This window comes from Cydia pomonella, chromosome 5 (assembly GCF_033807575.1).
Source record: "Cydia pomonella isolate Wapato2018A chromosome 5, ilCydPomo1, whole genome shotgun sequence".
In the NCBI taxonomy this organism is placed as follows: domain Eukaryota; kingdom Metazoa; phylum Arthropoda; class Insecta; order Lepidoptera; family Tortricidae; genus Cydia; species Cydia pomonella.
Window position 1 is genome coordinate 4,379,027 of NC_084707.1, and position 27,264 is coordinate 4,406,290.

Genomic DNA, 27,264 nt, shown 5'->3' on the forward strand with positions numbered 1-27,264 from the left:
AGATATTATTATGGCAACACTACACCTGTGAACTGTCACTGTCAATGTCACATTTACTTTAGTCATGTCATGTCACTTGTTTGTGAAATAGTTGCTTACGGAAAGGAATATAAGCATAAAACAGCAATATTTTACACTATTATTTCAAAGAGATAACCCAAATCGATGAAAAAATGCCATCAACAAAAACGGAAGCACTAAAAGGTTCGTATTAATCCGGATTACAAACCTTTAATGTATAACTTTTGTAGGGCTTCTCAAAATTAATTCTAACATGTTTGCAGAAACTGTGACGGTGTTAATAAATGCTATAGGAGATAAGGAGAACTCAGTCAACAACGTTGTCATAAAGTCCCTCACGAAGATAGCGAATAACTACCCGAATGAAGTGATAGAAATATTTTGTGATTATTATAAGAACGCGACATTCGTCACTGGTACACATTTGGGAAATGTTGTAAAGTGAGTATTTGTAATGATAATCAATGGATCATAACATATTCTACCCATATTTACCGAGATTATAGTAATATTTATATTTGACTGAATTGCGTAATATTTTATAGAATTACTAGTTAAATAATAATATGTCTGTACTTGTGAAATTAAAACTTTTCCTTTAACTAATGGTCCTGTTGTTAGAACTTTTATATTAGCACAAAAATGTACCCATTTTATATTTACCATGAAAGTGACTTGGTTTTGTACTGTAAATTTATTCATTCAGACCTCAAGAAAAATAAATGATCATGTTTTATTTAAAATTGGTTTATCCTTATCTGTCTTAATTTGTATTTGTTATAAAGAAACAAAATACATTAAAGTTTTTACAAATAAGAAGTTAATGCTCTCCAAGCAAGGTTTTCTTGTTACCAAGTTTTTCCAGGCACCCAACTATACCTTAAATCCTCAGAGTCCTGGAGCAAACATGTGTGAACCAAGTGAAGCGGCTGGACAAGGCCATAGCAGAAGAGTTGACAAGCAACATGCTCCGCATTATGACAGAAAACTCGGAACCGGATCCTGCTGTGCAGATGGGGGCGTCAGCAGTGCTGGTTGCGATTGGACATGAATATCTGGACTTGGTATGTTTTTCCCTACACCATAATATTATAAATGTAGGATCTTCTTGAGTAGGTGGCTGGAGAAGGCCATAACAAAAGCGTTAATGAGCAACAAGCTCCGCATAATGAATGTAGAGCTTGGAGCCGGATCCTGCTGTGGAGATGGACATGTCAGTAGATCTGGTTGCAGTTGGATGAACATCTGGATTTGGTATGTCCGTATATGATATCCTCGTAAAACCTTACTTTCCTATTTTTTATTAGAACCTTGTTGTATAGTTATTTGGGATAAATTTCGTTTGTTTGAGAAAGCAATGGAATAAAAGAAACGCTACTTTATTTGGTTTATGAAAGGTTCTAATTAGATTGTAACAGAGTGTGCATTGTAATGCACATTGGACTTATGAAGATATTAGTTTGTTATATTGTTTATTCCATTTCTATTTGTGCTACCTAAATCTGCATAATGTTTTTGTAGCTGTTGGTATTCCTTAAAATAAATAAATAAATAACAGAAAATTACTTGTTATTGTATGCTTCACCTTAGAAAGTAAATAATTTCAAATTATGGTAACAGTTTTGAATGATTCATGGTTAGTTTCACTACACTTAAATCGACTGGGATATAAACCAAAATCGAAATATCGGGAGCTCAATAAAAACAATATAAAAGGTAATCACATCCACCGATGTGTAATTTCAAATTATTGATGATGAGAGAAGGGTAAAACTCTGGTTTGTAATAATAATGTAAAGAATGCAACAATTATAACAAAATAAGTAATCAATTAAATCAAATTTAAATTTTTAAATTTTCATGTTAATAGGTGTTATGCATAAATAATTACACATTTTCAATAGTGTATTTTTGAACTATGTTCGTGATTTTTTTCTATGTAGCGAAAGTTGTTTATCTAAATAACAGATTACCTCCATACCAGATTATTTACTAAGCTGTGCCGGAGTAACATAGAATATTAACATTACACATTAACATATGCGCACGTAACCAAACACCTCAGATAACAAGTTTAGCGAAAGAGCACATGCATATGATTATGTAAATGAGGCCATCGTCATTATTTAGCTCGCCTGAAGACATGAATCATTTGTGTAAATAATCATATGTAGCTTCATGTTGGTTTTACTACATATTGTAGTTTAAGTAGGTATATTTTAAGAAAACGGGGAAGTCCTTTAAACCTTTGAGCGCCACGCCTATAGTGCGCTGCGTGTCTTTGTGAACCTTGTTGCAATGCACGAATGTTTATATTGGGTTGTAGCCGGGTGCGTCAGTTGACGTCTTTGGCGGTCATAGAGTTTATTACGTTAAACTGGGTGTAGGTGTGTTAGTTACTACGCTATCATATCACTGCACCAATTTTACAAGCTTTTATTTAACTTGCCCTGTTAGTATGTATGGGACAAATCTTGCAAGTTAAATTTGACCCACTTCCCGGTTTCCGATGAAGCTGAAAATTTGCATACATATGTAAGTCGGGTGACAATGCAATATTATGGTACCATCAAACTGATCTTATGATGGAGACAGGAGGTAGCCATAGGAACTCTGTGATAAAACAACGCAACCTAATTGTGTTTGGAGTTTTTAGAATTGTCTAGATGAGTTTAGTTGCCTGTGGAAAAAATGTACAGTTAGCTATAAAAGCTTGTGCCAAAAACTTAGTCATAAATATACTTGCTAATTGTGATACTGTAAACTCCCACGACGAAAGTGGATAAACAGGGTTCTTTTTGAGCGGTTAGTTATTTGAATATGTCATTATAGATCTGCAGTACAGCAAATTTTTGAAAAAAAAGTGGTAATTATTAAAAAGTTATTTTGACATTTTTATCCATCAAAAATAGAAAATATGGTCACTGTACTCGTTTGTTTCGATTCGTGCAATACTATGGCTATGGCTTTGACAATACACTAGGAAGGGATGCTAGAATCTTAGCCAATCAGGGCAATGCAAACGCCTTGTCTGTTGTGTTTTAATGTAAGTCCACTTGCTTATCAAGGGCATCTGTGACCAACGGTAAGGAAAACCAGTACGAGCGCCTTCCTTAATTATGGACTGGGTAGTACCTCAAGGTTCAAGTTACAGTGGCTATACAAAGTACCACGTACCTGCGCTCCATCGTAATCATAATAACACGCAGCATAGAGTGTCATCCATATGGCTCGCCGAGCAGTTAGGCTAACAGGCTTGGACGACGCGTTTAGTGACCCCTCTAGTTACGAAGGTTATACGGGTCTCGTGGGCAAATCGTGCTGGTTCGCTCGATTGCAAGAAAAACTACCCTCTTTTTAGGATTCCGTACCAAAAAGGTACAAAAGGAACCCTTATGGTGCTACTCTGTCCGCCCGTCCGTCTGTCACACCGCTAAATATCTCGAGAAGTACTTAAGCTATCGATTTGAAATTTGGAATAGTAATGAACAACGCTAACCCAGACACATTGGAAGTGCATTTTTTTATTTTATTTATATGAATTATGGAAAATGACCAATATAAAGAGGGGGCAAAATTTCAAATTCTAGTTACTAGGTCAAGTGGGGTATGATTTGAAAGGGCTCAAACTGAACATTACAAAACAATTTTTAATTTTTTTCATAGTGAAAAAAAATTGACTTATGAAGGAAAATGTGAAAAAAAATACTACCCCCCCCCCGCCCTTATCTCCGAAGTTTATGAATAAAAAAATATGAATTTTTTACATTGTAATAACATTATCATAAAGATTAGAGAAAAAATAAAATTAGACCTCTATCTTGATTACTTTTTTTTAATAACAAAAAACATTTTATAATTTAATTTGCAATTTAATCCCATTTGCGGGTGTTTATTATAGTTGAAATTGATATGAAATTACAGTCAAGATACTTTCAAATAAAACAAAAATTATTGAAATCGGTTCACATGATAAAGAATTATCCCTGAAAAACCAACATACATACAGATCGCGCAAATTAGTTAGTCAATTATGCTAATAGTATATTTCTGATCAAGTCTCGTGATTATAAGAAAATTATCATTTACATGAGAAAATTTAAAGTTTGTACGGAACCCTCGGTGCGCGAGATAAACGAACTCGCACTTGACCGGTTTTTTTATTCTTAGTGTTAACTGAGATATAAACCTAAGGGTGTCTCGTGCTACTTGATAACGCTATGGGGCATGGCACTTTGCGTCTGATTCGCACGTTGCTCCGACGTGCGAGCGGGACGTCGCTTAATACGCGCATAGCGTTGTCTCGCTCAACATCGGACGGACGGAGTGTGCCATGCCTCCCTGCCCCGCCACCGAGTGCGTACTTTAGGGTGACCAAGCACGCGTTGAATATTCGGATTTCAAAAAGTAGCTACAACTTGAAATATATAATAAGATGTATAATTTTTACTTCACTAAGATTTTTTTAGGGACTTTTCGCAATTTATATTACCGTATGGCTAACTGCTCAAAAATAACCCTGTAGTGTGTCTGGGTAAACTAGGATTAAATTTGATACTTTTGGCATATCTTAAAAATAAATTACCTTTTAATAAAGGTAATTTATTTTTCTTGTAGCATAATTGCTACAAGATAAAATACAATTTTCATCATTGCAGTTTTAGAAGTATTCCACTAAAGTGTATAAATATGTGTATATGTGTATAAATAAACGAATTTTGGTTAAACATAATGTTATAGTTTCAAGCCATAGCATGAAATATCATCTGACTTAAATCGAATTCCTGGCATGTTTAGAATTAGTACCTAGTTAAGGTATGCTCTGACGAAATGCTCATTAAAAATATTTGTCATATGCCAACGTGTTTGGAGTCGATTGACATGTGCTTTTTATTGGACTTGTATGATGACATAAGTAGGGTAGTTAGTCCTTGGGTCTATTTGGGGTGAAATAAGAGGTAGCGCTACTCTAACCACCCCAGCTCCTCCACGAAACCTAGCAATGTTTTAAGGTTGCTAACTGCTTTTTTAGTATGTTCCATCCTTCCTTTATAAGAAGGGTAAGATCAGACCAGATTATTTTCATTCCCAATCGTTTCAGGTCCTCCGCTCGCTCATAAACCAGCTTCCAGCATCGTCCGTGCCTCACTACACGATCGCACACACGCTGGGCACGTTGGCGGCGGTCAACACTCGTGCAACAGTGCCACATGTTAAAGAAGTGCTGTCCAAGATGCTGCCCCTGCTTCCGCTGCTGCGTCAGAACGCCAATAAACAGGCCTTTGCTTACGGTTAGTACAAGCTTAGGGGATTTTTCGAACGATAAAAGTTTCTTTTAGGTCCTCTAGCTAATAATTTGTTATTTGTGTCCCAAGGGAGGAAAAGTAGGACATTTCGTGCCGCGTGTAAAATTGGCAATCACGCGGGATGGAATGTCTTACGATTCCTCCCGTGGTGCGCATATTATTTTTCTGCTTGATGGAGGCGGATATAGCGGTAACTTCGTTTAGCGCAGCGGTAGCTAAGTTGATGCTTTCCGCCCGGAGGGCAGAAAAGTATATTTTGAGCATATTTATGAAGGTAAAAACGTGTGAAACGGTGCCGCATGTTGGTCTCTACAATTGCTGCTTATGCAAGCAGCAAAAGTTACGCTTAGTACCCACCCGCCTCTTAAATGGCCAATTTCAATTAAGCAATGCGAAGAATTTGAACACACGGTTCAAAATAGTCATACATATCATTCAACAATGTACGGAATTTAGTCTGTTTTTATTGTTGTATTTATCCTTCAAGGTCCAATGTTCTATCGCAGTATTCGCAACGACCGGCTCCCAAAGTCAACTAAGTAAATCAAACCTTATTTAGGAGTAAAATTTAAAAGCAAAATTATGACTTGCCGCTTGACCGCTTGTCTTAAATATATGTTGTGCATTACGAGGTTAAAAGCAAGTGTGAATAAAAACAAGTTTAATATATGCCTTTTATAACTTTACTTTCTCCTTTCACAGCATTCGGCCACTTCGCGGTCGCCGTATCAGAGCAGATCGGCGACAACGTCGAAAACGACAACATAACCTCCATCAAAGACAACTTTGTCACCGAATTCTGTCTGATATTCGACGTCTTATACAACCAATGGCTGCCTTCTAACGAGCCTAGAGTCGCCGAGTCCGTACTGGAGGCTTTAGGCCCCATCACTAGACTCATATCTGAAAGACAGTTTAATGATACTGTCAATAAATTCATGCTTTCATTACTCAGTCTTTACAGAAGGCCGCAACTGAATCTATACTACGTCAGTCAATGTATATCGTACTTACTCACACCTTCGCCTCTCAACCCGAAATTAACTTTGCAAGACAGCGTAATAAACTCAATAAATCATGTCCTTTTCAATTTAGTTCTCTTAGAACCTGATTATGATCAGCCGCATACAGTGAAAAACCATTTCGAAGTACTACGTTGCTTCGATCATATGACCACGCAGTTTTCTGACCAAACTGTCGAAGGGCTTTTACACCAGTGTAAGAATAATCAGGAAAAAGACAGAATGAAAGCTGTCATCGTTCTCACTCATCTGATCACGTCTTCACAGATATTTATTGAAAGATACGCATCGAAGTTTATTGTTTTACTAAAAATTATGATAGCGAACGAGCAAGGGCTTAAAATGAAGAAACTCCTTGTGAAAGCAATTGTAGGATTGGTTTATAGAAACTGTATAACGGCTGCAGAAGATTTCGCGATGGTCGAGTTCATAATAAAACATTGTGGCTTCGAACCAGTAGGGAATATCCCGAAACATGAGCTCACAGATTTGCACGATACGTGTAAGAGTTCTTTAGTGTTGATGTGCAATACTGTGACCAGCGTAAGAACCCCTCTGCGTAATTTACTCCTCAACGCTTTGACGGTTGAAGAGTTCACTCCTTCCATGTCGACCGTCAGCCATTGCTTGACGTCTTTACTCCAGAATAATTCAGATGTAATTGTTGAAGATCAAAACGAGAAACCTGTTGAGCTAAAATGCTCTCCAGACCTTGTTTTCATTAGATGCATTACCCATATAGCTGTCCCTGAGGAGATCGAAAGGAACAGGAACTTATTGTTGTTTTTGGAGGAATATTCAGGCGATGTTCATAAGAATTTAAAGAACTCCTGGACTGTTGAGATTCAGAGGCTGTTAAAGTTTGTAGAAAAGAACGAATCTCAAGATCAATGGCATGGGATGTTGCTTGATCTCCTGGTGTCAGCAGTGGAACAGGTGAACAACAATAAGTGGGTAGAAACGATTGCCACTTTACTATCCCAACAGATCAACGGGAAAAAGCAGGCAAATATGATTAAAGGAGTATCTCTTCAGTATTTAGCTATTCTTTCCTGCCACATGTCTAATGCTGCTGTTGTGGAAAAAGTGCTAAAACTGATTCTGCATCAGTTGAGATCAATACCAATGGAGATTTCTGATTATGTCAGTGAAGCCATAGGTATAGCTTCAAGGCAACATGGAGAATTCGTTTTAAAACGAGCTAGATGCAGCTTACAAGGATAACGAAGCTAGAAGGAGCAGCAAATTGCTTAATTTCTTATCATCAAGAGCGTCTAGAAGCGACGTTGAGCTTGGCATTGTTAAATACACCATTATTATTTGCTACGGAAAAGTAGCTCATAATTGCTTGGATGTTCACGTTTTAGCAAGACTCGGGGAGAATGTTACGGCGATTCTCTATGAAATTTTGAAGTCTAATCCACAGTTTGACTTATGTAAAGCCAGCATAACTACGCTATACGAAATAAGCAAAGCATTATATCCAGCGTCACACCATAATATCACTTTAAGGAACCGATGGCAGTTGCTTAACGCAGTTTTAGAGCAGATCTACAACTCAAACCTAGAAAAACGTAACGTGGAACTGTATCCAATGATTGTCAAAGCTTCTAAAGCATTAACTAAACTACAAAAAGGGATACTACCTGAAGAAAGAAACACGATTCTCCGCATTTTATTCAACAGCGTCTTCGGAGAACTTTCCTCATATAAAAGGAAATATGAAATGGAAGGGAATGGTGATAGAAACGATCTATTAGCTAAAACTTTAAATGACAGCTTGTCATTGCTACATAGACTGATTCAAGAACTGATCATACAGTCCACTTGCCTTAGCACGATTGATGATTTGATCGGATTGCTACTCGAATGGCTTCGACATGAAAACGATGAAATCAGAACTGCATCAATATTGATATTACAAGTCATGTTCGACACTTTCATCAAAAATGTTAAACTCAACTATGAAACTCCAAGCAAATTTGGGCAAATGGGTTATCTACTTGGACTCATCGTCCCAGGAATCGCCGATACAAATTTCCCAGTCAGACTGACCACAATAGATTGCATAAAACTAATCATACAAATCCAAGACTTATACGAAGGCCATACAATAGAACCTAACGATGAATGCATGGCCGATTTAGCCGAAATGCAAAAGAATGTCCTCACGAATGATTTAGGAATGATAAATGATTACTGCATGGTGTTATGTGACGTTATATCTCCTAAAATACCTCATCATCATACAATGCAGTTTGTTGAAAGTTTGCTAGAAGGTTATGATGACCAGGAGTTAAGAAGCGAGGGTATTAGTGCGGTTTTAGACGCCCTGTTTATTAAAAGAGGTCAGGATTTGTTCCAATGTATAGAGAGGATAGTGGAAGTGGTGTTGGGGACTATGGATCGGGTGGGCGAGGTGTCGAGAGAGAAACTGATGGCGCCGCTGCTGTCGTTGTCGGGGCATCATACTAATGCGGTTACTGCTATGTTGTTGGCGCAGAGGCTGCCTTTTAAAGAGTGAGTTGCTTTTACATTCCTATACACGGTGGCAAAAAAAATTTGTGAAAAAAATTCTGGCTGTTTCAAACATTTTAGCTGGTCCATTTTCTATGGGAGGGTAAACAATTTTTTCGCGATTTCGAGGTTGGTCCCATAGTAAAAGTTGCTCAGTATAATCCCAAAACCTCCCTGGCAACGGGAATGCACATATTTTTTGGCCACCGTGTATATTTGTTTACTTTACCCGCATAGGCAAGAGAGTAACATAAATTAACCAACCCATATTATTTACTTACACCTATCAAAAAAAAGCCGGACCAGTGTGAGTCGGACTCGCCCACCGAGGGTTCCGTACTTTTTAGTATTTGTTGTTATTGCGGCAACAGAAATACATCATCTGTGAAAATTTCAACTGTCTAGCTATCACGCTTCATGAGATACAGCCTGGTGACAGACGGACGGACGGACAAACGGACAGCGGAGTCTTAGTAATAGGGTCCCGTTTTACCCTTTGGATACGGAACCCTAAAAAATCTTCTACCAATGTTGTATTCCTATTATTGGCGATTAAAGAGGCACTGCTAGTTAAATTTTAGATAAAAAATTCTGCCTGGTTTCGTGTATTAAAGTCTGTGAAGGCGAGGACTTTACAGTAAATCAGGACGTTCCTTTTAGGCGAAGATACATCAATTGAGTAAGATGCCTAAAATCTTAGACAATTTCGTGACTGACGTGACGTGACTTTGAGAGGTAAACGAGATGGCGCTGTACAGCTCCATACATTTTGTAGTAACTCTGATTGTCAAAAGTTGACGTTTGGCAATTCAGTGATCGCAAAACATATTGCGCAGTGCAGCGCCATCTGTTTGGATGTCAAAATAAGGACAACCTCTCTAGTCTAAGCCATTCTGTTAAGGTGAGAAAATATCCTGAATGACATCACGTTGAAATATGCCATCTCTTTCTTCAGAAAGATTCTCTTGGAAACAGCTGTTGAGTTACTTTCAAGAGAATCACCTGCATAAGGAGTTCAGCGAATAATCTAGTCAAATGCAACGTTCTGTTTGTAAAGTTCTTGTAGTATATTCTCAGTCTCACTAGTGGCTCTGTGAGTTGTATATCTCACGTTAAGCTTAGACAATGTAAATGTGAAAAATTCTTAGTTCGTTCAGTCGTTATCACAGTGAACTCACAATGGTTTTAAGCGCCATTGGTGCTTAAGTCCTTTATGGTAATTTCCGCATTTTTTTAAAATTCTAAAAACTGGATTAACAAAAAACCTATTTAATCATAAAATCTGGTGGAGAGTCATAAAATCTGGTCTGCCCGAGTTAAAACAGTGAACAAGCTGACGCTTCGGTCAATGGTTTCCAAGAAATCAGCAACGTCTCCACTTTCAGATCGGTAGTCAGTTGCTGGCGCCATCTAGCGCGAGACGAAGGCTTAGCGAACGCCATCGTGGACAACTTCCTGCGTCTCATGGGATCTATAGAGTTGTACGAAGACCCGTATCATATCACGGAGAACCATATCGCGGCGTTACAGCCTTTGACTGTAAGTATACCAATACTTTTATATGTATTTTTTTGTATGTAAAATGTATAATTGTTGGTGCAATAAAGAATATTTACTTACTTACTTTTGGTTGGCTAACTCTGTGCATTTACATGATTTACCTGGCCCCTGTTTCTTGTTGTGTATTGATAACTTGCCCTGTTAGTATGTATGTATGTTTGCGTGGGTCAAATCTTGAAAGCTAAATTTGATCCACACCCCGGTTTCCGATTGAGCTGAAATTTTGCATACATATGTAAGTCGGGTAACAATACAATACCATGGAGCTGATCTGATGATGGAAACAGGAGGTGGCCATGGGAACTCTGTGACAAAACAACGCAACCTAATTGTGTTTAGGTTTTTAGAGTTGTTTCCATGAGTATTAGTTGCCTGTGGAAAGAAAAGTACAGTCAGCGATAAAAGCTTGTACTTGTACCAAAAGATAATTTTTGCCTAAAACATATTTTGCTCACACTTTTAAAACAGTACTGTAGTGCGTATATAAATAATAGGTACAGTGCTTTTTCCCACAACTTATTCCTACCGACACGTTCGAAACAAAAAATATTAAATTCGCCATTTCGTTTCAGCTAATAAGCGCCCTCGGAGAGATGCTTCAAGAGGAGTCCATGAACCCAATCTGCGAGTCCAAATTCACGGACCTTTTCGCTGTGCTCTACACAACATTAGCCTGTTACATAGAGGCCGAGCCTCCCGCCTACGCACCGGCTCAGAACAAGTCCCAAGAACGCTTTGGGTTCATCCCGAATAGAGATTCCATTAGGCTGTCGCCTGCGAAGATCACTATTAACACGTTTAATGCATTTTTAGACAGATCGGGGTGTTCTAAGGTACGTTTACAGGCTATTTTATGACTGCCATTTAGTTCAGCTGTCAATAGTTCAATACCTATTTTAATTTGTTTGCCCCAATTTCGGCTGATTCTTAGTCAGTCTACGTGGTTTTTTTCGACAATCTCTTAGCGTAGAAAAAAGTTACTAGTGTTACATTATCTGTCAATAACAACCAGTCACGTGTAGGGTGTGGTGTATGTAATAACATACAATCAAATTTATTATTCAGTTATAATTTCTAAGAAGCTAATTAATTGTGATTTGAAATACTGCTCCTTATCAGCCTTCAAAATCTTTCCCTGTATCGTTTACATTCTTCAACTGTTCACACTAATTATTTTGTAAATGTAAAACTATTGTTCCAGGTGAAAGAAGCCTGTTCTCTCTGTCTAAGCGTCGAGCACGGCGACCCCAGCACGACCATCCTAGAACTAGCCCCCATACTAAGTTCGTCCATCGCTCGCTGCAAGCCGGCTTTATTACCCAAACTAGTATCTCGAGTGGCTGTACATGCAAGGAGCGCTTTACCTCCTCAAAGAGCCGCGGCGCACGCTGCCGCTCATGCTGCGCTCACTTACAGGTAATGTAGACCTTATTGGGATGAAATATAGGTGTATTCTTCCTTGACTAGTAGAACATGACCCATGTAACACCATCGCTCGCTGCAAACCGGCTTTGTTACCTAAACTAGTATCCCGAGTGGCTGTACATGCAAGGAGCGCTTTACCTCCTCAGAGAGCCGCGGCGCACGCTGCCGCTCATGCTGCGCTCACTTATAGGTAATGTAGACCTTATTGGGATATAATATAGGTGTATTCTTCCTTGACTAGTAGAACAAGCCAAGCCAGCTTTGTTACCTAAACTAGTATCCCGAGGGGCTGTAGAAGAAAGAAGAAGAAGATGTAATGTTTTGAAAAGATGTGTGCCGTCGAGTTTCTTGCCGGTCCATATTGGGACACCCTCCTCCATTTGAGGGGGGGTTTAAATCTTCTCGGGTCAGAGGTGTAGGGTTATTGCGCATTGTAATATTCCTACTTGAATAATAAACTATCTTTATCTTAATACCTACCTAAGGTGACATAGTATGTCAGTGTGACCTATGTACAAATATTTTTCAACTAAATAGCTCCAATTTCAAATGATTTGATTGTTCTCGTTCCAAGTGGAATCCCGTTGAATGTAACAAGTATTTTTGTACATACTTAGACATATACCTATGACAAATTTCTAATAACAAATGTAGTCCATAGCCTGTGTTTTTATTTTTGCGGTGGGAGGGTGGATACATTAATTGCATGTAACTAGGGATTGCAAACCGGATTGATTTTCAATCCGGCCGGATCCGGCCGGATTTGGGCCATAACCCGGCCGGATCCGGCCGGACCGGATCCGGTTTGGTATAGGGATATCAAAGTTAATTTAATGACATATTTTTCTAGTTTTTTGCGTAATACGTATTTCTAAATCTATAATTTGAAGTTAATAAATAACTTCTTAACAATAAAATAACTCATAGTAATAAAAAGTGTGACATTGTCAATATCACTTAAAAACCATAATATGAAATTGGTCATTTATTATATATAACCATTCACAAGTGCTCAAATTTTCGTTTACAATTATAAATTTGATTAGTTTCTAAAGCCCGGTAATGGGATGTGAGGTGGGAATTGGAACTCCTTGAAAAGACAAGTTTTCGTAACTGTTCCTTGATTGAATTCTTTGTAACGTTGACATCCATTCAAGTAAGAAAATAAGATATTTTACTATTAACCAAAATGATATTAAATTTTCCCTCATTTTTTGCCCAAGAAAGTAGTAGGCTGTATGATTTAAAAAATTTAACTTTTTTTTAATTTACAGAAAATTATATTGGTCAAATTATAGGGAATGGAACACGACACGACTATCTCATGCGAAAAATAATAGAGTGTGGGATTGAAATCCATCGCGGAAAGGGACTCCCTAAGAAAAGTTACATGGATCAAATAAAGAATTGGCTAGACGTAGAGTAGCATGTACCATGAAGGATATTACATAAGATTGGATGAAATTGTAAATACAAAAGATTCTCTCTCAAATTTGAATTGAAAATAAACAATATATTATCATATATATATATAAAATCGAAGTAAACTAAAGATTATCAATGTTATCATTTCATTTCATACATTCATTTTCAATACAAACTTACAATCATATATTCATTCACACATGTAACACATATTGATTAGCCCAACTCTAGTCCGTTGAGTACCGCCGACTTAATCCTGCTCATTTGTTTACTTTTAATCTCCTATCACAACCTTATGACACTCTTTTCTTCTCTTTAGCATAAATTACAAATGCCTTCCATGGCATCTCCATCGTTTAATTTTTCCTTCTATTACAGTATTTATGTAATCGTCGTATCGTGCCACCAACATGAAAGGCAACTTCTGATCCCAGTCATCGTCATAATAAATATATTTTTATTTAACTAAATTTAAACGTTTTCATTCGTTTTATGCTCTGTTCAACTTCATACCTCTCACCCGTCGCCTTTTCCTCATCTAAACCACACAGTGCGTGCTGTATTTAGGCGTTTATTTATTTGACCAGATCCGGTCCGGATCCGGTGATTTTTACCGGATCCGGTAGCTCCTGAAAAGTGCCGGATCCGGCCGGATTACTGGATCCGCCGGACCGGATTGCAATCCCTACATGTAACAATACGCAAGTAAGTATAACGGGTTAGCACTGACTAGCACGTTATTTTCCCACGGATTAGCAAAGTAATATTTCTTGCTTTAATTAGCATGGATTTCCGCAAAGTAAAGCCTGATTCTATTAATTATTAGAAGTATTTATTATCTTCTCCCAGATGCAACGACAACCCAGTCCTCATAGAAACCGTGCTCGCCATCTTAAGCATCGGTTGGAAGGACGAGCACCCGCGGGTGCGCGCCACGTGCCTGCGCGGCGCGGCGGGCGTGGCGCGGCTGCGGCCCGGGCACCGCGCGCAGGCGCTGCCCGGCGCGCTGTCCGCGCTGAGCCAGGGGATCGACGCGCCAGTTACACAGTAAGACAGTGCTAAAAGTCTTCCTCCTCCGCCTCCTGGATGCGCTCTTAGCATCAGCGCCGGAGTGTGATTTATTTGCTGGCAGGTTGAGCGAAGTGCGAGATGTATTGCTGAGGTTCTGTGAGAGGATGGATACATGTCCTGCAACAGTTTGAATGTGCTTGTTATGTCTTAGTGTGGTAACCTGCCTAGAAATAGTCGATGCTTAATTAGTAATTGTACATAATACTATTAGTTCACCTATTTTTTTTTTTTTTTGTAGTTTTGCAGTGACTTAGTATATTATACTGTTATGCTGTACAACTATTTTGGAAAAAAAAGTCCAAGGCTTAGAACAGGTTTTAAAAATAGCGGTAAATACCGGTTTATTTTAGTTTTGTACCGAACTTTCGTACGAACGCGAACGTCTTAAGAACTTTATTGTAACCTAAATAAACCGGTTTATTCGAAGAGCGACGAGACGGCCGGCCGGCAGTGTGCCGCGTAAACAAAGACACCGACATAGGAAGAAACCGGTTTTTATTCTTATCTGACAAGAACTTTATGGAAATATTCTCCTAAAAACCGGCTTAAAAATATTTTTCCCGACGAAACCGAAATTAAAAGGTTTAGCGCCAAGTACATGATAATGGTTTGGAAATTCAACTGGTTTCTGAACCCTCTCTTATACATATCCCATAATATCTATATAAGGTATACAAAATTGTAACTCAGTTCGATGAAAAACTTGCTGATTATCCTTTTCTGTAACCTTACAACTCCCATGAATCAACGTCAAAAATAACCTTAAGTTTTATATTTTAGTTGAAATTTTATTCTCTTTGCTGACACGCATTTAGGTGAACAGTCCATATTTATCTGAATAACTGGAAAATCTTTTCTTTTGTTAAATTACGTATAATTTTTGAATTCCTTATAGAATATGGCCCTTCCTTAATATTTCACCATAGCCTTTGTAGAAAATAAATGGATAAGAACGGTTATAATCTTACTGAAGTTGATGCATATATTTCTCGTTGGTTCTTTACAGAAAATCAACAGAAAACGTGCCTCTAGCGGCCATTCAAGGCCTAAGCCGCCTGCTCCTCGACCTAGACAAACTCGACAAAGAACACGATCGGGAACTCCTCTCTATCTCCCAGAAAATACGACCATTCATGAACACAGAGTCCGGACAGCTTCGAGAGAGTTCTATTAGGCTGTTCGGTATTATAGCAGGGCTGGTTAAGGGCGAGCTGGTCGAGCAGGCCGTGAGCTCGCTGCCTTGTTTCCTGCTGCATTTGTGTGATAACAACCCGGCTGTAGTGAGAGTAAGTTTTTGTAGTTATAAAAATAAAAATCATTTATTTTCAGACAACTAAGGCCCATACATACCTATTACCTAAATACCTATACATACATATTTTATCGGCCCTAACCTTGGTTGGTGTGAGAGACTTTTCATCCTATTTCTAGGATCTACTGACATGAAATAGTCTTCCATTAGCACATTATTTTATATTTTTTATGTATTGGACGCTAAAATAAAATAAATAAATAAAATACTGAGTACCGAAACCTGTGAACCAATTCACAAACGAGTTAGCAAAAGACGCCATGAATGATATTTATTTATTATTACAGGCAAGCAAATTCACCCTCAAGCAGATATTTAAGATCTTCAACGTAAAGAAATCCAACGATCTCATCCAAACGCACCTATTAGACGAAGGCCGACTGTATCTCGACGAGTTTCTATCGGCGTTGCTGCGCCAGTTGGCGGACGAGATGCCAAGCAGTGTGGCCAAGTGTATACAGAGTAGTGTCAACTATTTACACTGTGCGAGAGAGGAGATGAAGCCTCACCCGCCGTTATTGATAGGTAAGAATAAATATTCTTGGTAGAATAGCAATCTTGACGAAGGCCGGCTCCACCTCGACGAGTTTTTATCGAAGTTGCTGCGTCAGTAGGCGGACGAGATGTCAAGCAGTGTGGCCAAGTGTATCCAGAGTAGTGTCAACTATTTACATTGTGCAAGGGAGAATATGAAATCTAACCCGCCTTTATTATTATCTATAATAGATAGGTAAGAATAAATATTTTTGGTAGAATAGCATTCTAGACGAAGGCCTGCTCTACCTCGACGAGTTTCTATCGGCGTTGCTGCATCAGTTGGCGGACGAGATGCCAAGCAGTGTGGCAAAGTGTATACAGAGCAGTGTCAACTATTTACACTGTCCCAGGGAGGATATGAAGTCTCACCCGCCGTTATTGATAGGTAAGAATAATATTTTTGTGGTACAATAGCATTCTAGACGAAGGCCTGCTCTACCTCGCCGAGTTTCTATCGGCATTGCTGCGTCAGTTGGCGGATGAGATGCCAAGCAGTGTGGCCAAGTGTATACAGAGTGTCAACTATTTACACTGTGCAAGGGAGGAGATGAAGCCTCACCCGCCTTTATTGACAGATAAGAATAAATGTTACAAATGTTAAAATATATTGGCTTGGAAAATGAGGCGCCAAGTAGTGTGGCCAAGTATAATATACACAGTGGTGTTAACTACATATTACATTGTGCTGGAGAGATGAAGTGCAAAAAGACCTTAGCGAACTCGGCGGCGTCGACGGGACAGAAACGGCTTTGGACAGAAAAGCATGGTGGTCTTTGGTGTCGAAGGCCAAGATCCACTTCGGATCGCTGCGCCACAGCAGTAAGTAAGGGAGGATGTGAAGCCTCATCCTTCTTATTGATAAGTAAGGATTTGAGTGACAATAATAAAATAGTAATGGCATAATTCACAAATACGTGGGCGCTCACAATGGGTCTCATAAGAAGTCATGAAGTCGCTCAAAGAAGGTACCTATTTAGTTAATTCTGCTCATGAGTTTTCCAACAAGATCAAATGAGAAATTAGCAGACACGTGTAAAAGTTTCCGCACTTGGCAGTCGGAGGGGTACATTGCACATACAACCCACTTGGATAAGGGTAGCGCATAATCGATCGTTGTGGAATTCCTTGGTGGGAACGTATTGGGAGCGTGCACGACTGTCACGCAACCTAGAGTCCGCAAGTCTAGGGGAAAACGTCAATTCACTACATCTTATAATTATAAAACTACTCCAAAACTAAAAACTACTGAACGGATTTTCATACGACTTTCATCTATCAGTAGAGTGATTCTTGAGGAAGGTTTAAGTATATAACTTGTTAAGGATTTGTGTAAATTGTTTGAAATATAACGATGTTGTCGGAAAAAATCACGCTGGCTAGGAGCTTTAATCGAAAACGCTGCCTAATCCGTTTGAGCTATAACAACACAATGTATGATGGGGTTGTTTCTCATTCATAGGTCTACAAAAAAGTTCGCGATGTTAAATATCTATCTTTTAAGGATAACTTACAATATCAATTCTTAACTTCTAGAAAAAGATCACGTAATATGTGGCATTTGCAAAGCTACACAACATAAACACAACACACATAAGCATACAAGCATACATGCAAGCTACATGGATACATTATTAACAATTATCAAAATAAATACGTTAGTTATATTAAGCATTTCATACAGATTACAATGGTCCCTTACACCATACAATTGAAATGAATATTTCAGGAGTAATCGTAAATCAAAGTTTCATTTCGAGCCATATAATTGTACGAAATGTTAAAGACGCTATCCGCAGTTAGTTAAAAATTTTACCATCTTATGCGCTGGGATCGCTTTACTTACCCCCACCATGCACTTCGCACGGTCCCAATATCCTGCAGTGAACATCTGTACAGTAAAGTGCTCTATTTTATTCTTAGATCCTCTCAGCCTAAAACGGCTAAAAGAACTGCGTTTAATCGCGTTTTTTGTCCCATCATATTGATTTATTTATTACCGGTTATTGTTTTCGTTTTTGGTTATTGGACATTATTTCCAGGGCTCCTGTACGCGGAGCTCCACCGCATATCGGAGCAGCACCCGGACGCCGCGGAGCTGGACGCGGGCGTGGCGGCCGCCGCCAGGAGCCGCCTGCTGGCGCTCATCAAGGACGCCAACCCCATCGTGCGGCAGAACTCCGCCATGGCCCTCGCTAACATATGTCTGGTGGAGGCCAGCGATTGACCCGCACCGATATATTTGTACAAGGGTATTTTGTTTAACAAACGATTTTAAACACATGTTTACTGTTATAATAAGTAAAAACAAAATGCTATCCTGTTCATAATAAATAGTATGGAGTTCGCGAACATTTGTCTGACCCTCGTCGCGGGATAGTTCTTGTGTCAAAAATTTTGCTTTCTGATAAAATTTATTAAAATTTCTGTGTTAAAATTTACTTCTTAGTTTCGTAAGTCTCGTCTCCTGTTTGTCATCAATGACACTGATCCAATAGGCCGACAGTACGCTGCCTTGGCCCTGGGCTAATATATGTCTGGTTGAGGTGATCGATTGACCCGCGCCGATATATTATTACAAGGGTGTTCAGTACAAGAAACTGTTGTAAACGCTGCTGTTGATTCTTGTCACTGTAGACACAATCAAAATGTTTCCTCGATCAAGAAATAACTTCATTCTGAACTCTGTATTAAACGCGAATATTTGTCAAAAATATGTAAAAAACTTCAGTTTCTGACACAATGTATTGAACTGCTGTATCAAAATTTACTTCTAAACGTCTTATAATAAGATTCGTCGCCCGACCCTCATCCTTTTTTTCTCTGAAAATATGTTTGCGGTTTCGTCTAATTTCCATGGCTCTTTTCATACATTTTGCAATTATAAGACTTCGACCACGCTAAGTTTGCACCCGCTCCTACTGTTGACACTGTAAATGTGGTTGCCTTACCACTCTTCAGACGAGGAGAGATGCAAATTTAAGAGGAGATTGCAATCCAGCGGAGCAATTCATATCTCTCTCCTCCCCTCGTCTCCGCCTCAGTGGGAAGGCAACCTACGGCCACACAACATCTCATATAAACTTGGCGGTCGACTACGTTGTGTCTAAGCAGATGGATTACTGGAAGTGCATTAAAGTTATAAGTTATTACAAATATACAGATTAATTTTGTATCAAGCAAAAATGTCTGTGAACGATGCTATTAAGCAAACAAATTAAAATTAATGTATTATGTGATTGACGTTACTGGTGCATTTCAAATATGACTTGGAATTCCAGTAACCGTTTAAGAAGTGTAAAACTTACGGATAGATGTCGCTAGGGGCTCATATATATTGGAAATATTCGCTGTATTGGGTACGGTCTTGGTAGCTCAGATGGCAGAGCGCGGGCTAGCGATCTAGTGGTCGTGGGTTCAAGTCCCACCCAAGGTAGTAAATTTTTCCTCTTTTAATTTGTTTCTAAGCTGAGATATGCAGATTAACTGTCTCGCTTAACGTAGAGTAAATTTTAAAATGTTCATAAGGGTATATAGATATTATTTTTATTCTTAGAATACAGCTTACTGCAGAATTGAATGAAATTGGGGTTAAATGTTATTTTAGGTCAAAAACCAGTCATATTATAATTTTACCAGTTTTTATGGATATTTATATAGTCAGAAATGTAGATTTTTTTTTGTATAGTTATTGCGGTTTTTTCTGGACTGTATACAATTATATGAGCTTACGCGTTTAAAGTGTTTCGTCTTTTTAAATATCTAAACGTTGAAGTTGAAATTGTAATTATTTTTATGAATTGATTATTAGAGTTGTAAGATTATTTATTTTTTATTCGCAAACTGCACTATTACGTAAATATGAATATTAAAATGTAAGAGACTGAAATTGTTAAAAAAAAAGAAATAAATATGTTACTTAACTGTTGTGTTACCTTATTATTAACTATTATATCTTATAACTTATAATAGTTATTAAGATGCATTATGCTTATAGATAACGTATATTTATAGTGAACGCTATTTGAATGTGATATCTTTTTAAATACGTCTGAGAAATAAGAATGCCTAGAGTGCTCACTCCATACATTGATAAAAACTAAATAAGATGTAAACTTGATGGTATTAACTTTTAGGGCGAAGATAAAACTTATTAATACGTTTTACCATACCTCCCATACAACTTATTAGGTATTTATTAAGTAAGAAAACTGGCATTCTAAGCGCACTTTTTTCTCTATGGTATTACGGGATCTCGGGATTTTTGAACTAATTTTTACCCTTGAGAAGTTACCCTTGCCCTTACCCTTAAGCAAGCATAGAGTGCTCACGCTTATTATTTTCGTAGTCGACATCTAGCGTCAAGTCGCGCATTTATTAATACTGCTACTTGACAATAGATGTCGCGACGAACGAAAAGACTAATGCTCAACAATTTTCAGCTAATATTGTAACTGAAACTCTTTTTTCAACTCCTTCTGCTTGTAATATTAGCTGTAAATTGTTGAGCAATACATTTTCGCCAGTCGCGACAGCGACAGTCGTGACATCTAGTGTCAAGTAGCGGTACTGAGAAATCCGCTACTTGACGCTAGATGTCGACTACGAAAATAATAAGCTTTTTGGTAAGAAAACTGATGTATGCACTATGCTTACTTATTTCTCTAGGCGTTTACCATAGAAGAGTTACATAAATTGACTAAGTCCCACAGTAAGCTCAATAAGGCTTGTGTTGAGGGTACTTAGACAACGATATATATAATATAAAAATACTTAAAGCCATGACTCAGGAACAAATATCCATGCTCATCACACGAATAAATGCCCTTACCAGGATTTGAACCTGGGACCTTCATAGGCAGGGTCACTACCCACTAGGCCAGAGCGGTCGTCAAAAACCCTTTTTACTATAACAAGTTAGGGGTAGGCGGTTATTTTTAACCTTTTCGACGCCGAGTCAAACACAAAAGCTATCACTCGGATGCTACGTTACCGAAGTGTCAAAACTGAAATTGAACTTTATGCACATGCACGTAGGTCTATGTTGCTCTGTGGTCCGTGACGGGTGAATCGGCGTATTACGGTGCGGATATATCCGTCATTGGCGTCAAAAAGGTTAAGTTTTGCAAATGAAACTGATATCTTTGTCACTTTATATTATTCCAAAGTAAACTTATCTTCAAATGCAATTTACAAAATCCACATATGCCAAATGTAAATTAAAATACCTAATTACAATGCGATTCAATTATAAAATGAGAGTACAATGTATTAGATTTGCTAGAGAAAAGTTAAATAAGGGCGTCTCTTCCGATTGTCGTATAAAAGAAAGAGACGCATTTATTTGTAAACACATTGCTTTTCATAACAAGAACGAATGTTGAAAATGTATATTAAAATAGGATAACAGTGTTTTCAATTATATGGTTATTTTATGTAATAATGTCGAAGTCTAGTCAAAGGTCCCACTTTGTCGATTACCATAAGGACGAGATTTGCTTGTATCATTATACGAATAACCTGCCAATGGGTCCTTATGGCAAGCGACAAAGTGCGACTTTTTCCTTGGAAACGACACAAATATGCTTCTAATTTATATACATACTATAAAAAACCGATATTCGATTTTTCTTTTTATCAGTATAGTCCGATATTGGGCCAATATTTTAAGATGATTCATCTATTACTATCACTTATATGTATTGTGGTATTAAGTTTGACAATAAAGCATCCTGTTCACGCCCGCGTTTTCATTTGTTCTTTCATTTTCTGTTGTGCTGTTCGGGCCGCTGTGTCATCACATACGCTGCATCTATAAGAATAGTCAGTTTCTGTGATTGATTTGTTTGGTTTTCCTATAAACTAATAACACTAACAATACGCTGCTTATTTTCGTAGTCTATGTACATCTAGTATCAAGTAACGGATTTAACAGTACCGCTACTTGACACTAGATGTCACTATATGCTTAAAAGTGTATTGTTCTACAATTTACAAGCGGAAGGAGTTGAAAATAGAGTTCCAGTTATAATATTAGCTGAACACTGTTGAGCACTTTTCGTTTGTCGCGACATCTAGTGACAAGTAGCGGTACTGATAAAACTACTTGACGCTAGATGTCAACTACGAAAATAAACATCGTCTTGGTTACGCGCATGTCAAGGGAATTGGCGCCCTAGTACTATTAGTCTATTGTTTTGCCTAGAGATGCTACGAATATTCATCAACGATTCGATATTCAGCGTATTCGGCCACATTGCCGAATATTCGGTATTCGGCCGAATATCTGTTACCTACCTACCTAAAAAAAACATTTCACAATAAAAATAACTTCTCAGTGTATTCCCAGTAAAAGAAAGACATAAAAAAAAAAGCTTTATGTCTACACAATAATAGCGAAAACGACGTAGCTCGGCTCGGCTGACGCCTTACGACGCGATGACATCCTTTTTGCTGCCAGGAGTGCCGGGCTAGCACATGATTGGCGCGAGAGTATCTCGCGGCGAGATAGACTACCCGTCCCTCTTTAATTAACATAGTTAGAAAAAGACGGGTAGTCTAAATCATGTCATGTGCTATAGGGCTACTGTTATCGCGTAGACTCAAATCATTTTTCTATCGGCTATTGCCGATCCCGCGTCGATAGGTGTGGGGATATCCTTAGTCAATGTAAGCAGCTTACTTAGGAGTCCTTTCGAGCCAGAACTTCTCAGTGGGGTCGCAGTAGGCGCGCAGCTGTCTGTTGTCCCACGAGACTGAGTCCATGCGCCATTCAGGAGACACGTATTGGGCGTTCAGCTTTGGTAGAGTTATCTGTAACCAGGGGACATAGCAGAACGACTTGTGAGTCGTCGTTGAACACAAATAATAGGGTTTTTTAACTTTGACTCGTAATCTACCATTATGACAATTTAACGTACAGTTAGCACCAAGTGACGATAATGTACAGTTACCTAGGGGGTTTTGTTCGCTGTCTCCCTAGGGGGCTTTCTTCACTGTCATACAGCGGCAGTTAAGCCCTAGGGGCCTTTGTTCGCTGTCATAATGTTTAGAATGTATATGCTAAGTGTCAATAAAAAAAGTACAACGCGCCAAAAGTATATGCTACCCTCTAATACTCGTACTTATCCAAATAGTTTTAAAAGTAACAGCCACCTTCTATTTGTTTCGCATAGTCATAGACTAATCCTTTGCTGTTGATGCTGACAGTACGAAAATAAAGATGGTCGAAAAAAAAATGGATCAATGTGTTTAAATACCATACAATACGACCCGCGAGCCCACAGATATGTAACGGGAAAGCCAAAGTTGATGCACTCCGCTCCGCGCCGAAATGTAAAAAGTTTGGAGACCCCTGTGTTAGTGTATTGGTGGAAGTTATAGACAACTCTGGTAGGTACGTACCGAATTAGCTGGCGCCGGCAGGCCCGGGAACGGGGCCCGAACGGTCTTGTACTTTGTCAGAGCCACGCCCTCCTCGGTCGCAATCCGCACCGTGCTTTTATAAATGTCCTTTACCAGTATGTCGCGGACTCTGTAAATAAGTATTCTTCCTGAACTCTCAGATTAGCAGAAAGTGGTAACAAGGCCAGGCCAAGCGTAGCTTTACTATTCACTCGTCCACGAAACGGTTGCCTACAAACATTTCGCTACCCTAGTCAAACCGACCCTAGCGGCTAATGAGCCTAGTCAATCCGGAAATTAAAGTGGACGATAGATGCAAAAGGCCCGAAAAGTTAAAAAATTGCGACAACAACTTTGTCATTCGCTAGGTCTCGACGCCCCCGTTATAAAACTTGACCATGGGCGTTTTATTTATTTATTTTATTTATATGGAGAACCAATAGCTATAACTATGCTAATAACAACATAAATAGTGACACAGAGCCAATTATAGTTACGTAGCTAGCCTTTAGTAGCGTTATACGTTTTGTAAAGATGTGTTCATAGCTAGCATATGCTACGGGAGTGCTCGCAATTTATCGCAAACTCGCGTTCGCAAATATATGTAACCTCTAATCACTGTTTGCCTCTCTTTCTAACAATTATTGGGTGAAGTAACAGAGTAATAGGTAGGTACGCCTTTCTAACAAAGTGGTGATTTGTATTGTAGACTTCTAATCTGAAATAAATGTCATATACTAAGAAAAAGTGACCAAGGCCTCCAGTGCCCCAGGATGGAATCGAACCAGCATCCTCTGCTATCGCGGCAGGTGCCTGAGCCTCTCGGCCACCGGGGTCACGGCAGCATTGGTCGAATTTTGGTTTGGTTTGATTTTTGTTTGTTTTAAGTACCTATGCATTTCTTACTGGTTCGATTCCAGCCTGGGGCACTGGAGGCCTTGGTCACTTTTTCTTAGTGTATGACATTTATTTCAGTTTATAATTTATATAGTAGTGTTTTTAATTGAAATAAAAACAAATTAAAATATTTTCTGAAAATAATTGAATTTGTTTTAATACTTCCAATAGTATTGGAGACTTCTTTTGAGGCGTATTTACCCTAGGGCCAAGGGGGGCCTGGTCCAGGGCGGCAGGCTGCGAAGGGCGGCGCAGGCCCAACGTTTCCAAAAGACGCCGAATAAAAATGCATTTGTGCTTATTATATGGGGCGGCCCAGGGCGCCAAATATTTAAATACACGTTTGCTCTTTTGGCTGATAAAATGATTCTATAATATAGTTAGGTAACATCACGCATGGGTAACATTAACAATGTGATACATACTGTTTGTTATCAATGTCGTCCATACTGACGGCGGGCGTCATAACCAGGCGTGGGCGAGTCCTCTGCGCCTCCTCACGCCCTAGATCTTCAGGCTTCAGCTGCAAATTGTGATTAGGTAACCGTTTCACACTTAAATATCACACGAATACGAAATAGTACGAATTTATATCAAGGTTTAGTGTGTCGATGCCGCTTCCGCCGTCATAAGCGATGCTCCGATACGCTGCGCGACGCAGTGCGGCGTAAGCGCCATCGACAATAAGGTCCATTTCATAGATAATGCCACTATTGTGTTATAATTAAATAAATAGGTAAACACAGAAAAATACATTATTACTTACTAGGTATACCTACGCAAAATAGACACATCAGGAGCACCTACATATAGGGAGCGTGCATGAACTGTAGGAGGCAGCACAGGAGCCGTCAGATTTTTGGCGCGAGGCGTAAATGTGATGTTTTTTGTTCCGATGGAGCCCACAAGATGGCAGAACCTACTATGCACAAGAAAACACTTGACGTGTAAATGTGCCTGTTTATGGTTCCGATTCAGACCACAAGATGGCAGACCCTCCAACGCGCACGGTCCCTATACAAGGAGGCAATTAGGCATATACCGTGTCATTCACGATGACGCGTGCCTTGACATGTAATATCATGTTATTAAAGGTTAGATTTGACAAATCTGCGCGTCATCGTGGATGACACGAACTATATACGTCGCGTCGATCGTGTGCATTGATTTGATCATAAGGATCGGTAGAGCACATCAAATTTTGTTATTGCAAAAATCATTCATGTAGAGTTAAATAGGTCTGACTCTAAACTCTAACCCCCTTATTCATAAACGTCTACTAAAGTTGACAAGCCGCTATTAATCGTTTATCCCTTTCCGACGTATCGGTATGATGGAAAGGGACAAACGATTATTAGCGGCTTGTCAACTTTAGTAGACGTTTATGAATAACATCTTTATTGCTCATACATTACATTGAATACAGACCCTGTAAGGGCACAGCAATTTATTCTTATACTATAAGTACTTATACTTAAAACTAATCTTATTAATTACATATATTGCACAGCTATGTAGTAAAAAAAAAAACTAGCATTCTATTTTGTCGGAAAGGTATCTTCAATAAACTCCTGCAAAGAATAATAACTTTTATCTAATAAATAATTATTTAAGGCGGTTTCAAATGATTTAGGTTTTGCTATTGATTTTATTGCTTGTGGAATTTTGTTATATATTTTAGTGCACATCATGTGAGGTCCTGAATGATATAATGTTAGGGTAGCGCGAGGTTGTTATTGTTTCGGAAGTTTAGCGGTTTTGTGTGTCGTTCTTTGGCTTGTAAGAAAAGATGGCTATGGGCTTTTACAAATTTACATATTTCTAATATATATAAGCACGTTAGTGGTAAGATGCCTAACTCCTTGAAATAGGTTCGACAGCTGTGCATTTGTTTTATATTTACTATTATATAATAAGGGGGTAACTGTTCTAAAGGCAAGCGAGCAGTGCATCGAGCTGTACAATTTAATCGTATACATTACTGAGGTGTAAGTTCCACGAGACTTATGACCTTTTTTACCTAAGCTGCGCGAGTCTTGTACCCTTTTTCACTAGGGCCACAGTTAGTATATTTTTAGTAGTTTGTGCGTACTAAATATATGTAGGTACTAGGTAGGTATGTAATATGTACTTACAAAAGTCTTCTGCACGATCCTAGGATTAGTCCTCAATATATCCTTAGGCCTAATGAAGAGATCGAACGGGATGGGTAGCCTCTCAGTCATAGTATGCGTGTCTTTTAACCCATTAAATTCAGCTCTGGGCTTAGGTTGCTTTTCTTTGTAGAGAGTAGGTACGGGAGGTTTGATTTCATTTTCTCTGAAATCTGTTCTTTGTACTGTTCCGTAGTTGAACAGCATGGATTCGTAGCGTCGTGTTTGTATTTCGTCCGGCATTTTTGTAAATAATTCGAAATATTTGTATGAAAATTGGCGTATAAACTATAAATAGCGATGCTTGATAAATGACAATGTCAATGTGGCATAAAGGAAAAAGCTAAGTTGGCATGGTTCAAAGAGGTCCAGAGAGGCAATTATAACTATGGATCTTAGAGCATATCACCAACCGGAGTCGCGTTCAAGTTAAGAGCTCGGCCATTGGTCATACTCACGTCATAATGACTGTATGGACTGGCGTTTATCTGACATGACTATATACGTACGTACGTTACGAAATAGTACATTTGACGTGCCTCTTCCCCGCAAAACATTTTAGGCATGAAGTTCTCTTAAAAGGCCAAAACAAAAGTAAGCAGATGGTACAATATTTT

The 27,264-nt window shown here is 38.7% G+C and overlaps 2 protein-coding genes across 2 annotated transcripts; one reads left to right on the forward strand and one right to left on the reverse strand.

Annotated features, from left to right (window-relative positions):
* On the forward strand, positions 1–21,932 carry LOC133518452 (maestro heat-like repeat-containing protein family member 1). The gene is given in 13 exon segments (XM_061852142.1): positions 1–204; positions 285–462; positions 914–1,085; positions 5,123–5,312; positions 6,030–7,543; positions 7,545–8,869; positions 10,252–10,405; positions 10,999–11,259; positions 11,628–11,842; positions 14,126–14,323; positions 15,354–15,633; positions 15,947–16,184; positions 18,236–21,932. Coding segments are annotated over 13 exon segments (4,941 nt in total). The 5' UTR covers positions 1–173; the 3' UTR covers positions 18,421–21,932.
* LOC133518461 (uncharacterized) lies at positions 21,337–27,066 on the reverse strand. Its single transcript, XM_061852165.1, has 5 exons — positions 26,630–27,066; positions 24,920–25,017; positions 23,598–23,727; positions 22,876–23,006; positions 21,337–22,005 (listed from the first exon to the last, which is right to left on the reverse strand). Exons 1-5 carry the CDS (start codon positions 26,888–26,890, stop codon positions 21,930–21,932), a joined length of 696 nt encoding a protein of 231 aa, XP_061708149.1. The 5' UTR covers positions 26,891–27,066; the 3' UTR covers positions 21,337–21,929.
* Between the last annotated feature and the right edge of the window lie 198 nt (positions 27,067–27,264).

Coding starts and splice junctions, on each gene's coding strand:
- LOC133518461 (XM_061852165.1), bottom strand. CDS start 26,890: ATGCCGGACGAAATACAAACACGACGCTACGAATCCATGCTGTTCAAC. Junction 25,018..26,629: donor GGATCGTGCAGAAGACTTTT/GTAAGTACATAT, acceptor CACAATTTGCAG/CTGAAGCCTGAAGATCTAGG. Junction 23,728..24,919: donor GACGACATTGATAACAAACA/GTATGTATCACA, acceptor ACTTATTTACAG/AGTCCGCGACATACTGGTAA.